This window comes from Sinocyclocheilus anshuiensis, unplaced genomic scaffold (assembly GCF_001515605.1).
Source record: "Sinocyclocheilus anshuiensis isolate Anshui unplaced genomic scaffold, SAMN03320099.WGS_v1.1 scaffold773, whole genome shotgun sequence".
Lineage (NCBI taxonomy): Eukaryota > Metazoa > Chordata > Actinopteri > Cypriniformes > Cyprinidae > Sinocyclocheilus > Sinocyclocheilus anshuiensis.
The window spans coordinates 2,077,981-2,089,760 of NW_015539930.1; the positions used below are offsets into that span (position 1 = coordinate 2,077,981).

Sequence of the window (11,780 nt, forward strand, 5' to 3'; positions counted from 1 at the left end):
ATATGTTACAGAGGTGGCTCCTTACTTCTGGTAGTACGGAGTCAAATTCTCCCCTTCATCCAGCACTCGTCTCCCTGCAAAGTCGATTGTGATCTTGCGATCTTTGCGGGAGACGTGTCGAAGCTCCCGGAGTTCCTCCTCTCGCTTGCGTAATGCCTCCCTCTCACCTGGAGAAAGCCACTGGTTGGAATCCGTTGCAAAATAATCGGATTCATCATCCAAGACTTGTGTTCTCTTAACACTAAAAGAAAGAGGAAGAGTTCAAATTATCTAAATGTCTAACTTTAGTTTTGTGTGTGCATTATACTTCAGATGGTTCGTGGGCATTTCTCAGGCTGAAATTAATCGAATTAATCCCTGTCAATTACATCAATAGGGTAACAGCAGTGTATTTGGACAGCCAGACCTGTTCTTGTCAAACTCCAGAAGTTTGTCTTTGTGCTTTACAGCTTTTTCCAGACCAGCTTTCATCTTGGCCTCTTGATGGGGGAGATACTCCCCCTCAGTTCCCTCTGGGGCCACACAGAAAACAAAGGCTGTCACACAAATGCTGCCAGTCAGGGGAAAACAAATACAAACACTTCATTTCTTACCTCCCATGAGTTTTTTACGGAGCTTTTGACTTTTGTTGGAGTCCCGCTGCAGTATCTCTTGCTCCTCTGTAGTACAGACCTGAATTATGCGTGAAAATGTTAAACATGTTGATGAAGGCTTCTTAAACCAAAGGTTCTCAACTCTGGCCCTCAAGATCCACTTTCCTGCAGAGTTTAGCTCCTAAACTCACCTGCCTGTAACTCTCTAGCAATCCTGAAGACCTTGGTCAGCTTGTTCAGGTGTGTTTGATTAGGGTTGGAGATAAACTCTGGAGGAAATTGGACCTCGAGGGCCAGAGTTGAGAACCCCTGTCTGAAGCAGGTGTCCATCACTCTCATAATCAAATTTGCAAGGTCCATAAGATTAGACAAGATGCAGAAAGGTGGTTAATTTGTATTGGCTTTTCCATGGCCAATGCAAATAGCTATATCAATGTTGCAGTTATTTATGCATTTATATTTATATTTAATCAAAAATTCATTCGGAAACAAAAATATTGTGCAATATTATTACAATTTCAAAATAACTGTTTTCTCTTAATATAATTATACTTAATTTTTATGGAAACCAGTGTCTTTTTTTCAGGATTCTTTGATGAACAGAAATAGAAATATTTTGTAACATTACAACTGTCTTTACTGTGATTTTTGAGCAAAATTGTGGCGCAAAAGAATACATTTCTTTAAAAATAGTGATAAAAAGAAGGAAAAGCTGGCACACCACAGCTCCGAAAGTACAAAAATATTTTATTTCATGTTCTTGTTTCAAACCAGCTTTCCCTTCTTCTTACTCTTTGCATTAGCTGAGCTCCCTCATTGCGGCTTTTGCTGCCTGTCAAATATGCACGTTTAAAAAAAATAAATAAATAGTGATCCCAAACTTCTGAATGATATTGTATATATTATAAACATTACAATATTTACAGTATTTTGTTGTTTTTTTATTTAATTTTTGGTGTGATATGACCAGACATTTTCTGTTTTCATGAGATTCACCCTTAAAAAATGGTTTTCCAATAACATGACTATCTGTATTTTCATTTGAAAATGACTGCTTCTGACATTTACTTCTTTTAAGGAGCATCTAAAAAAAATAGCCTTGGCAGATAAATGGGTCTATCACAAACAAACTGTATTGATTAGTAAGCGGACAAAGCTCACCAAAAGTGAAGAGTTCTGAACCAGTGAAGCTTTCGACACAAAAAAAGGTTCTTTACTGGAAGCTTTTCAACACAAGTTTATGTTGTTGCCATCTAGTGGTCATAAAAATAAATAACTTCCAAAATGCTGTGTTCCTTTACAGCCCCTGGTTCTACAACTGATTTTTTGTAAATAAATAATGTTCATTGTAAAAGTCCTTCAATTGTGTCGGTGCACTGGTACTAAAATAACTAAAATAAATGAAACAAATTCATAAATTAAATCCACAATCTTTCTATTTTAACTCTGAATTAGTCCGGTTATTTCATAGGCAAAGTTCATTTGAGCTAAATATTTAAAGGGGTCATATGATGCGATTTCAAGTTTTCCTTTCTCTTTGGAGTGTTACAAGCTGATTGAAAAAAACAAAAAAACAATGCTAACGCATTATAAAGTAATATAATGTAAAGGAAACTGTGCCGAGGTTCGCTTCGTTTGAACCAGATACTAAAGCAGTCACATGGTTTTCAGATCAACGAAGCTTCAAACGTCATAGATCACGTGCTTTTGGCAAAACGAATCAAGCTCCGATACAGTGCTTTGATGTGAAATGTGTTGTTTTTTTGATACAAGCTTCGGAGCTTCAGTGTCGAGTATAACATCACTACTCACCAGACTGCCGCAGAACAAACAGGGGCCAGAGCCTTCTTGCTCACACACTATACGGCCGCAGCTCAGACAGTTGTTGATGAGTCTGTGTTTCTGAGCCAGACACTCGCAGGGTTGACGGCCAGGCAGTAGAATAGCCAGCTTATCTCGACCCTCTTTAGCATACAGATTCACAAACTTGCTCTTCTTTTTCACTGAGCTGGAGCCGCTGTTTTCTTGTGCCTGATAAAAGAAAGTAAATCCCTCTGTAATTCTTTCGACCTAGTTAAACCTGATATATTTTATGAAGGAGTTTTAGATATTTAAATGAGTTGACATACCTTCATCAAGTCAATGGGAGTTTTCACAAGCTCTGGCTCTGCCTGACAGACAGTCACAATCTCTTGCTTGTTTCTTCCCTTTCGTTTGGACTTCTTCTGAGTGTCTTTGGTAGCTGTATCTAGACCCTCTGGGGTAGACATTTTATACAACATTCGTTTATTGACACTGAATAGATATATTACAATATGTGAAGATGCTCAGATCAAGCAATATAATGGTTGTTTTGTACTTTTAAAAACTGCGATAATACAGAAGTAGCAACTTCTTCTTTTCTTTTGCTTTGCGACCTATCGATTAAAAATAATGTAGGCCGGGGACTTGGTTCTATTCATCGGCTGTTGACTGGATTTTGAGATATGGCTGCTGCACTCACTATTGTAAGCAGATAAACAGCAGCTTGCAAGGGCTGGGTTTAAGGCCTGTTCACGCCAAGATGAATTTTAATTTGAATGAACAGCAGTTAATGCATCTGTTCAGACCGACAAGAACATTCACACTTTTTTTTTTTTACAGAGGTGTTCTAATCTCTTTTCCATTGCACTGCGAATAAAACCAATAAGATTTACGTTTTTGATCATGTGAATGGAGACAGCGCTGTTATGTTATATGACTTGGTGCTAGGGATGGGTGATATCTTATCGTTTGCGATATACCGGTAAAAATTCTCCACACGATAAGAATTCTTCTTCCCGCGATAATAACGATAAAGTCTAGTTGTTGACATATTTCTGTGTGCGACTGTGTGGAGTGACGTGAAGGAAGGCGGACGTGAAATTGAGCAGCTCCTTCTACAATCTGGAACAGGTTTGGATAGGGCTGTACAGTGCGACAAAAATCAGTCTGAGCCTTGAGTAAATGTACTACAGTAGCACGTGTGCGACACAGTTTTACATGTGTATGAGTCGTTTACAAACCTGTTGTCCAACAAAGATATTTTTATTTATTGACATGCTCTCCATATTAACTTCATAACATAGTCGAGTGTTTGAAATAACTTATTTTTGTGATCAGACGTGGTTTCATATCACAGAATACACCTATTTTGGGTAAAAATAGGAAAGATAATACTTCTTCTCTCTAAAGAAACAGGATTCCCTAAATTATCGTCATTGATATCGTTATCGCAATAAATATCAGAGATTATCGAGATATATTTTGAAAGCCCATATCGCCCATCCCTACTTGGTGGTGCTCACAAACAGGCAGCATTGCTAATCGACAATAAATAGTAGTAGAACCAATCTGGAACCAACTATTTCTCTGTACTGTTTGAAAACATGTAAATGTTGTTTGTTTCTTCACTGTGACAGGCCATGACAAAAATGAAAAGTTGCACAGTGATGCCCCAGTGTGTGCATGTGTTTGTGTTTTACTGCAACATTTTGAACACATTATTAAGTGCAATTATGACAAATAACAGTCCAAGCATATCAAATGCTGAGACAAACATAAGAATAACAATTAAAGAAAAAATATTAGCATCTTGATAATCAAATAGCATTATACTGCTGTCTTTGTGTGCTCCTGTATTTCTGCTTTTCCATAAGCACCACATACTGTCAGAGTGAAATTGCATTTTTCATTTTTCAGCCCATGTGCCGTTTTAGACTGAAGAGACCAATTGCATTGGATTGAATTAGGCCCAATCCCAATTCTACCCCTTAGCCCTTCCCCTTTCCCCTACCCCTCCGTTTCGCGCGTTCACGTGAAGGGGTAGGGGTGTCTCAATTCTCTTTTGGTTGGAGGGGTAGGGGTAAGGGGAAGGGCCAGACAGCCCTTCAAACGAAGATTTTTCAGGACCACACTTCAAACGAAGGGGTATGAATTATCTCAGCGTAAACCGGCTTCAGGGGCAACATGGCTGCCTGAGCGAACAAAAAGACAAATAAATGTAAGCATTTTTGGCATTAATAAAGATTTTAACGAAAAGTAATCATTTGTTTTATGTTACATTCAATCATGAGTTCATATTTACGGGCATGTTACTCAAAGAAATGTTTGCATCTTTTCTCCTGGATGTGTGAGCTGTGCGATCTCCGATATATATGTGTGTGTGTGTGTCAGGAAGCAGCACATTAATATAGAATGGTAATTAAAGGCTCTAATGCACACCAGTATAGGTGTGTGCATTGTAGGAGCTAGACGACGTATGATGACGTGTGACGTATAGTAGTGGTGTCCCAATTCTTAGGGGAATATTTTCACCCCTACCCCTTGACACTCTGTTTCAAGGGACAAGGGGAAGGGGTAGGCGGAGGGGAAGGGGAAGGGGTATAAAATAGAATTGGGATTGGGCCTTATTGTGCCGAACATCTGTGTTGATGTGAACAGGCCTTTTAAGTGGGCTAAATGATTGGAGAAGATACATCACCAGAGATAACTTTTTCACCAGAACATCCAATTATGACATTCTGATTTAAAACTCAGGAAACTTTCAAAAAATAAACATACACGTGTATGAATTGTTTACATGAAAACAGATGAATAGAAAAGAGGTACATTTTTATTGAAACCTAGCACAGAAGAAGAGTTTAAATTGAACAACAACAATCTAGATGTGTTAACTCAAATATTATCCTTAGTTCTTACCAGTGTCTGTATTCACATTAAAAGCATCGGTGTCCATAATTACCCATGATTGCCTCTTTCTTAAGGACGCCCCCTAGACCATCAGGTGCTTGCATCTGACACCTCTGCCATCTCTGCACCAGCTCATCCACAAAATCTTCCTTGTTTCCCTCTGTTCCTTGTAAGAGATCTCCAACATACTCCACAATTTCATCAGCATTGTCAATAGATAGGATGTACCTGAAAACACAGATATTTTACAGACTTTTCTAACAGAATGCCTACTCATTCTCACAGAGACCCTTTCAAAAACAACATTTCTGTTTGGATCCCAGATGGCCAAACACACCCATCACAAACTCCAAAGAATCTAGTCAGTTGTGTATTTATTAACCACCACATACATTTCTTACACATTTCACATTAGCAGTATTTTGTTACATTAATATATATTTTCCATGGTCAGTATTGAAAAGTAAGGTAGTGGTAGTGTGGCACTTTGTGACTAAATCTCATAATGATGTAACAAGGTGTTTACATAGTATAACTAATGGTATGTAAAAAAAAAATGTGCCAACGTGATAATTTTGTACAAAAGAGGTTTGCCCACCAAGTTATCCCTTCTCTTGTTGTATTTATTCCATTCTTAACGTAACGTCGTCCACGTTAACGTTACATCATTTCTACAAATGACCACAGATAGACTTGCGCACAATTCATCCTCGATTAAATTGTACTTACTGTACAATGTCATCGCTTGCCTCCAATCCAAAACTATGATTTAACTTATCAACAGTCCAGCGAAGCAAAGAATCAGCCATGATGAAGTTAGTAAAACTGTGACACACTGCAGTCTGTCTGAAATGGCTTCCGGGAGACGTGTTTCATAATAATAGTCTCCATAGACCAAATCCGTACTCTTGCTGATCAGGTAAAATGGGTCTAAACAATGCTTATACAATAGTAACATTTAAATATGTATTTTCAATTAAAGGTCTATTCAAGTTTACCATAATCAAACGTAAGTTATTGTCCCTACCGCTGCTGAAGTTGTATCATATGAGAACTGTTACTTTTCTCAACGCTGGTTAGGATGGACCAATCACAATAAGTTTGCGCTAATTGCGATATTATTACGATCGTCGTTTGGATTGCGATGTTATTATGACCACAAGATTATTATTTAAATGATTGTCGATGCTGAAAAAAAGTTTTTGCTGCTTAACATTTTTGTAGAAACTGTGATACACTACATTTCGAAATTTGATGTATTTATTTATTTTTAGCAAAATGTTCTATTATGTGCCAATAAAGTTATATATTATGTTTTATTTTATATGAGCTACATTCATGTTTCCTTAATTATGATGGTAACATTTTATGTCACGTGACTAAAATATAATTTCCTAAAATAAAATAATAATATAATGCATACAATGTAGAAGTTCAAACTGGTGCAACACGACTTTAATATAAACTTGCAAAAAGAGAAATAAGAACACCATAACATTTAAAAAATGTTAAACCTAAATCAGAACAGGAAGTTAACACATTACCATTATGAAATTGATGCAAGAAAAAAAAATCAAGAGCACAAACTGTTAAAGAGGTCAAACGTTCAGCAGGAACACACATTCACTTAACTGATCATAAAAACATACTACTATGTCATTGCTTTTCTCTGTAATTTTAAAACACTTATTTTTTCCTCAATAGTATTGCAGTTATATATAACTAAATGCAACCTCTGACAATTAATTAAAATGACTGTAACTGACTTTTCTTTCTGTTTGACGTGCATATATTAAACAATGTTTAGCTCGCTTACTGTCAGGGTCACCCGTTATGCAAAATGGAAATACAAGCTTGAAGTTCTTATACAGCTACCACACACATAGTTATTTACAGATAAGGATATAACAGTCTGTAAAGACTGTTATATAAGTGTAGACTGTAAGTCTTTTAAATTAGCCATTTTAAATAAAAAAATTGTTTTAATAATGTGACATCACTTATGGACAGTGTTGGGGAAAGTTACTTTTAAAAGTAATGAATTACAATATTGCGTTACTTCCTTAAAAGAAGTAACTAATTACGTTACTTAACTTTTTATGGAAAGTTTTGCGCTACTATTTCTCATTCGTCTTGGCCCCATTTATCTCTCTTCAGAAAAAAACGAAAAACCACAAATGTTATGTACATTTTTATTCATTAGTATGGTTGATCATTGAAGGTCAGCAGCAAAGTTAAAGGGGTCATATGATGCTGCTAAAAAGAACAGTATTTTGTGTATTTGGTGTAATGAAATGTGTTTATGCGGTTTAAGGTTAAAAAAACACATTATTTTCCACATACTATACATTGTTTCTCCTCGATGCCCCGCCTTTCTGAAACGCGCAGATTTTTACAAAGCTCATCCATCTGAAAAGTGTGCTCTGATTGGCCGAATACCTCAAGCGTGAGACGGAAATGTTATGCCCCAGAGGGCTAGAGTGAGCAGAGGCAGGTGGGATTGAGAACGGCGCGGCCGACGATTTCGACGAAGGAGCGTCCGGAAGGACATGTGACGACTCCGGGCTGGACTCCGCTTCGTCCACGGTGAAAGCCTATCCGGCGATCCACAGTGCGAAGTTGATGTATTTCTTCAGCAACCAGCACGGATCAGCTCCAGGCATGACGAAGCGGATATGTGGGGGCGTGTTAGAACGAGCCGTTTTAGGTAGGTGTGGCTCTTACTTTTATAAAGAATATTTTACAAATCTTCTTTATGCACCAAGAGCTTGTAACACTCCAAAGAGAAAGGAAAAATTGAAATCGCATCATATGACCCCTTTAATAAAATGGAATTAAATACATAAAGGATATTTGTCTTACTTTAACACGTTTGCTTCATGTCCTGAGTTTGCATTTGACTGTTTTTATTCATTTTGAGGAATGCTGAATCTGTTTCTGTGCAGGTGAGATGAGTAAATGCATGCGGGGACAGGAGAGCTGTCACTCAATACATGAGAAAACAAAGATATTTTATTGTTTAATAAAACAATAATGCATTACTTTACTAGTTACTTGAAAAAAGTGCTAAATGTGCTATGTGCTAAAATATGCTTAAATTAATTATTTATTATGTTAGTGTGATGTCTGTAAGCAGTGCTGGGGGTAGTAACGCATTACAAGTACAGCGAGTTACGTAATCAGTTGTCAAAACTCCTGCAGTGGTGAACGAAGTACACAAATCAAGTACTTGAGTAAAAGTACACATCTGATTTTCTCCAGTAAGAAAAAAGTGTTTAAAAGCTTATTGTTTTGCAGAACATCACAGTTATATATGACATGAGAATAAGGCCTGAAGTTAGGATGAACATTTTAAGGAAAATATAATTATATTTTCATAATGATTTTTTTCTTCTCAAACCTTGTCTGTGGTGTAAAAACACCCCTGGCCAAATGCCCCCAGAGGACATCACTTCCCACTTTGATAATTACTGTAGTTACCATGTTCTGAACATCACATTGAAAAGAATCAGTTCGTTCATGAATCAGACACCGCTTCTGCCTGTCGGAGCACGTGATATATTAAAAGGAGTAACGATATGTTTTATGAAATGTAGTGAAGTAAAAAGTACGATCTTATGCTTTGGAATGTAGTGAAGTAAAAGTAAAAGTTACTCAAAATAAAACTACTCCAGTAAAGTACAGATACTTGAAAAATTTACTCAAGTAGTAACGAAGTAAAGCTACTCCGTTACTGTCCACCACTGCCTGCAGAGTTCAGCTCAAACTTGCTCTAGTACCTACGGTACCTTTAGTTTTCAAGTAATCCTGAAGACCTTGATTAGCTGGTTCAGGTGTTTAATTAGAGTTAGAGCTAAACTCTCATTTTATTTCCTTCACAAGCTGTATTTGGCCCATGGTCTGAGTGTCTGACACGCCTGCTTCACAGCTTCTGTATTTAACATAAACACACTGAAGATCCACTGTCAACCCCAACACCAAACCCTGCACAGAGGGGCTCAGTAAATGTGGAGTGGAAGGTGTAAATGTGGACCATTTGACCAGTTTCAGAGGAAACACTGTAAAAAGACAAAGAGCCATCTGGCTGATCTAGATACACTCCTATTATGTTAGAACATAATGAGGGTGCAGGTATGTCAGTTCTTGCATTATTATGCCTGGCATAGTAATTTTTACCAGAGCAGACCAGACTCCAGGACTTTTCATTGAGTCCAAACCTGCAGTCGCTCCCTCCTTTCCTGTTGATACCTCGATATGTGACTGCTATATGACTCCAGCCACTCCATTCAGCCTCCCAGTAACAGCGTCCAGTCAGGCTCTCTCTACACAGAACTTGCTCGTAGTGCTCAAATCTTTCTGGATGATCAGGATATGGCTGCTCCTCTTCCAAATATGTTGCCTTTTTGTTGTTCTCAGATAGAATGAGATGAGTGTTTACTGTATTTTGATCAAATGTGAGAACACAGGCATCTGAAGGGAGATTAAACATAAATAATGTCACTAATGATCATTAGACATTGTCCTTGATATTGTCATGTTTGGATTTAGCTTGTGATTGTAAGGCATTATTCTTCTATGGCTGCTGTAGAATTTGTGTTATAAAAGCACAATAATGAATTGAAAAAAAATAAATGTCCATGCAGTTTGCTTGTCAGGGAGAGAACCTACATTTCCGCAGTCCTGGTGTGATTCTGAAAGACTCTCCATGGTCAAAACTAAGCAGTACAGAAAAAGGCATGTAAAAATGGTCTTAGAATAACAGATACATAATGGGAGGTGAATTAAAGTCCTGAAATCCAAAAGATTTACAAATTTATGTTATACTGATTAAGTGAAGAGCATTGAATCAGGCATTAATTTTTTTGTTGCCTGTGCACAATGTTAGTATTATGAACAGTATTATTATAACCGTAGTATTATGCTGTTATTGTTCAGGTAGTTGCTTCCAACGAATTGTCCAGCCAGATCTTTTAGCGAAATTCACTTGTGAGGAATTCTTGACAGCATAAGACATCTCTATATAAGCATAATCATTATCTATATAATTTCAACTCTGTGGAAAGTAATGTAATATCTGGTAACACAGTGTTTGGACTAAGCAACCAGACATCAACATTTTTGGGGGAAAATAACTCTTGGCACAAAAACTTTGTATGTAAAATGTTTGTGTAGTCATTAGGCTGCTGGATTCATTGTATATGCTTGCTCAAGGTAAAACACAATGAAATAATAATCAAATAGAATGCTTTTATACTATACCTTATAGCGTATACACTTGTAAACAACACAATTTTAGGTCCACATACTTGAGTATCTCCAGTTTGCAGTTTGGATGGTTCAGTCGATCAGAGAGCATCTTGACTCCTGAATGTCCAGGGTGATTGTAACTGAGATCCAGCTCTCTCAGGTGTGAGGGGTTGGAACTCAGCGTCGAGGCTAGACAACAACAGCCTTTCTCTGTCACCATACAGCCAGATAATCTACAAATATGCATATCAACAGACAGATAATTTACAAACACACATTGTTTTTAGTACAATTTAGGACACTAAAGTGTGATAATTTACACACAGTATTAGACAAGATGCTATTAAAAGTGAATTGTGTCTTTTAGGGCTGGGTGGTAGGATGGTATATATCATTACTGCGGTATAAAATGTCAACCGTAAAAGATCTTTTTATTCTGTGTATACCGCGACATGTAAATAAGTGGGCATGGTTAAAACGTGCAGTTTAAACAATAAAACTAGTATTAATAGTATCCTACAAAATTAAAAGAAAGTAAATGTAATTTATTATGAATAGAATATTTTAACATAAAATATTTAGATATTATAAACTGATTGAAGTAAAACAGTATCATGAGGTTTAAAAATAATTCAGAAACCCCTTATTTAAAGTTTAATTGCACCTACAAGTTGCATTTAATATCGATCAGTTGGGAGCAGTTAATCTAAAAGTTGAGTGTGTTTTTACTAAATAAATAATTTACCCAATAAAACAAAAAGAAAAATCAAACGAGGTGAAGTACTTTTAATTTCTAAAGTATTTGAGTTTATTTATTATATAAAGCACTTTTTGTCGATTTTCAGGATAACTACATACAGGTGCAACTCAATAAATTAGAATGTCGTGGAAAAGTTCATTTATTTCAGTAATTCAACTCAAATTGTGAAACTCGTGTATTAAATAAATTCAATGCACACAGACTGAAGTAGTTTAAGTCTTTGGTTCTTTTAATTGTGATGATTTTGGCTCACATTTAACAAAAACCCACCAATTTACTATCTCAACAAATTAGAATATGGTGACATGCCAATCAGCTAATCAACTCAACCTGCAAAGGTTTCCCGAGCCTTCAAAATGGTCTCTCAGTTTGGTTCACTAGGCTACACAATCATGGGGAAGACTGCTGATCTGACAGTTGTCCAGAAGACAATCATTGACAATCTTCACAAGGAGGGTAAGCCACAAACA

The 11,780-nt window shown here is 36.8% G+C and overlaps 2 protein-coding genes across 2 annotated transcripts in view; both read right to left on the reverse strand.

Annotated features, from left to right (window-relative positions):
• The window catches only part of trip4 (thyroid hormone receptor interactor 4), a 72,200-nt gene extending 66,045 nt beyond the window's left edge, over positions 1-6,155 (reverse strand). Inside the window, exons 1-7 of the mRNA XM_016483983.1 lie at positions 6,033-6,155; positions 5,356-5,531; positions 2,723-2,850; positions 2,406-2,624; positions 594-672; positions 407-512; positions 26-241 (exon numbers count right to left, since the gene is read on the reverse strand). Of these exons, the coding sequence (XP_016339469.1) occupies positions 26-241; positions 407-512; positions 594-672; positions 2,406-2,624; positions 2,723-2,850; positions 5,356-5,531; positions 6,033-6,112 (1,004 nt within the window). The 5' untranslated portion in view covers positions 6,113-6,155. The remainder of the gene's footprint in view (positions 1-25; positions 242-406; positions 513-593; positions 673-2,405; positions 2,625-2,722; positions 2,851-5,355; positions 5,532-6,032) is intronic.
• Positions 6,156-9,049: 2,894 nt separating this feature from the next.
• Positions 9,050-11,780, reverse strand: part of LOC107686860 (uncharacterized) — a 21,723-nt gene continuing 18,992 nt past the window's right edge. Inside the window, exons 12-14 of the mRNA XM_016484011.1 lie at positions 10,610-10,783; positions 9,972-10,018; positions 9,050-9,773 (exon numbers count right to left, since the gene is read on the reverse strand). Coding sequence (XP_016339497.1) covers positions 9,241-9,773; positions 9,972-10,018; positions 10,610-10,783 — 754 coding nt within the window. The 3' untranslated portion in view covers positions 9,050-9,240. The remainder of the gene's footprint in view (positions 9,774-9,971; positions 10,019-10,609; positions 10,784-11,780) is intronic.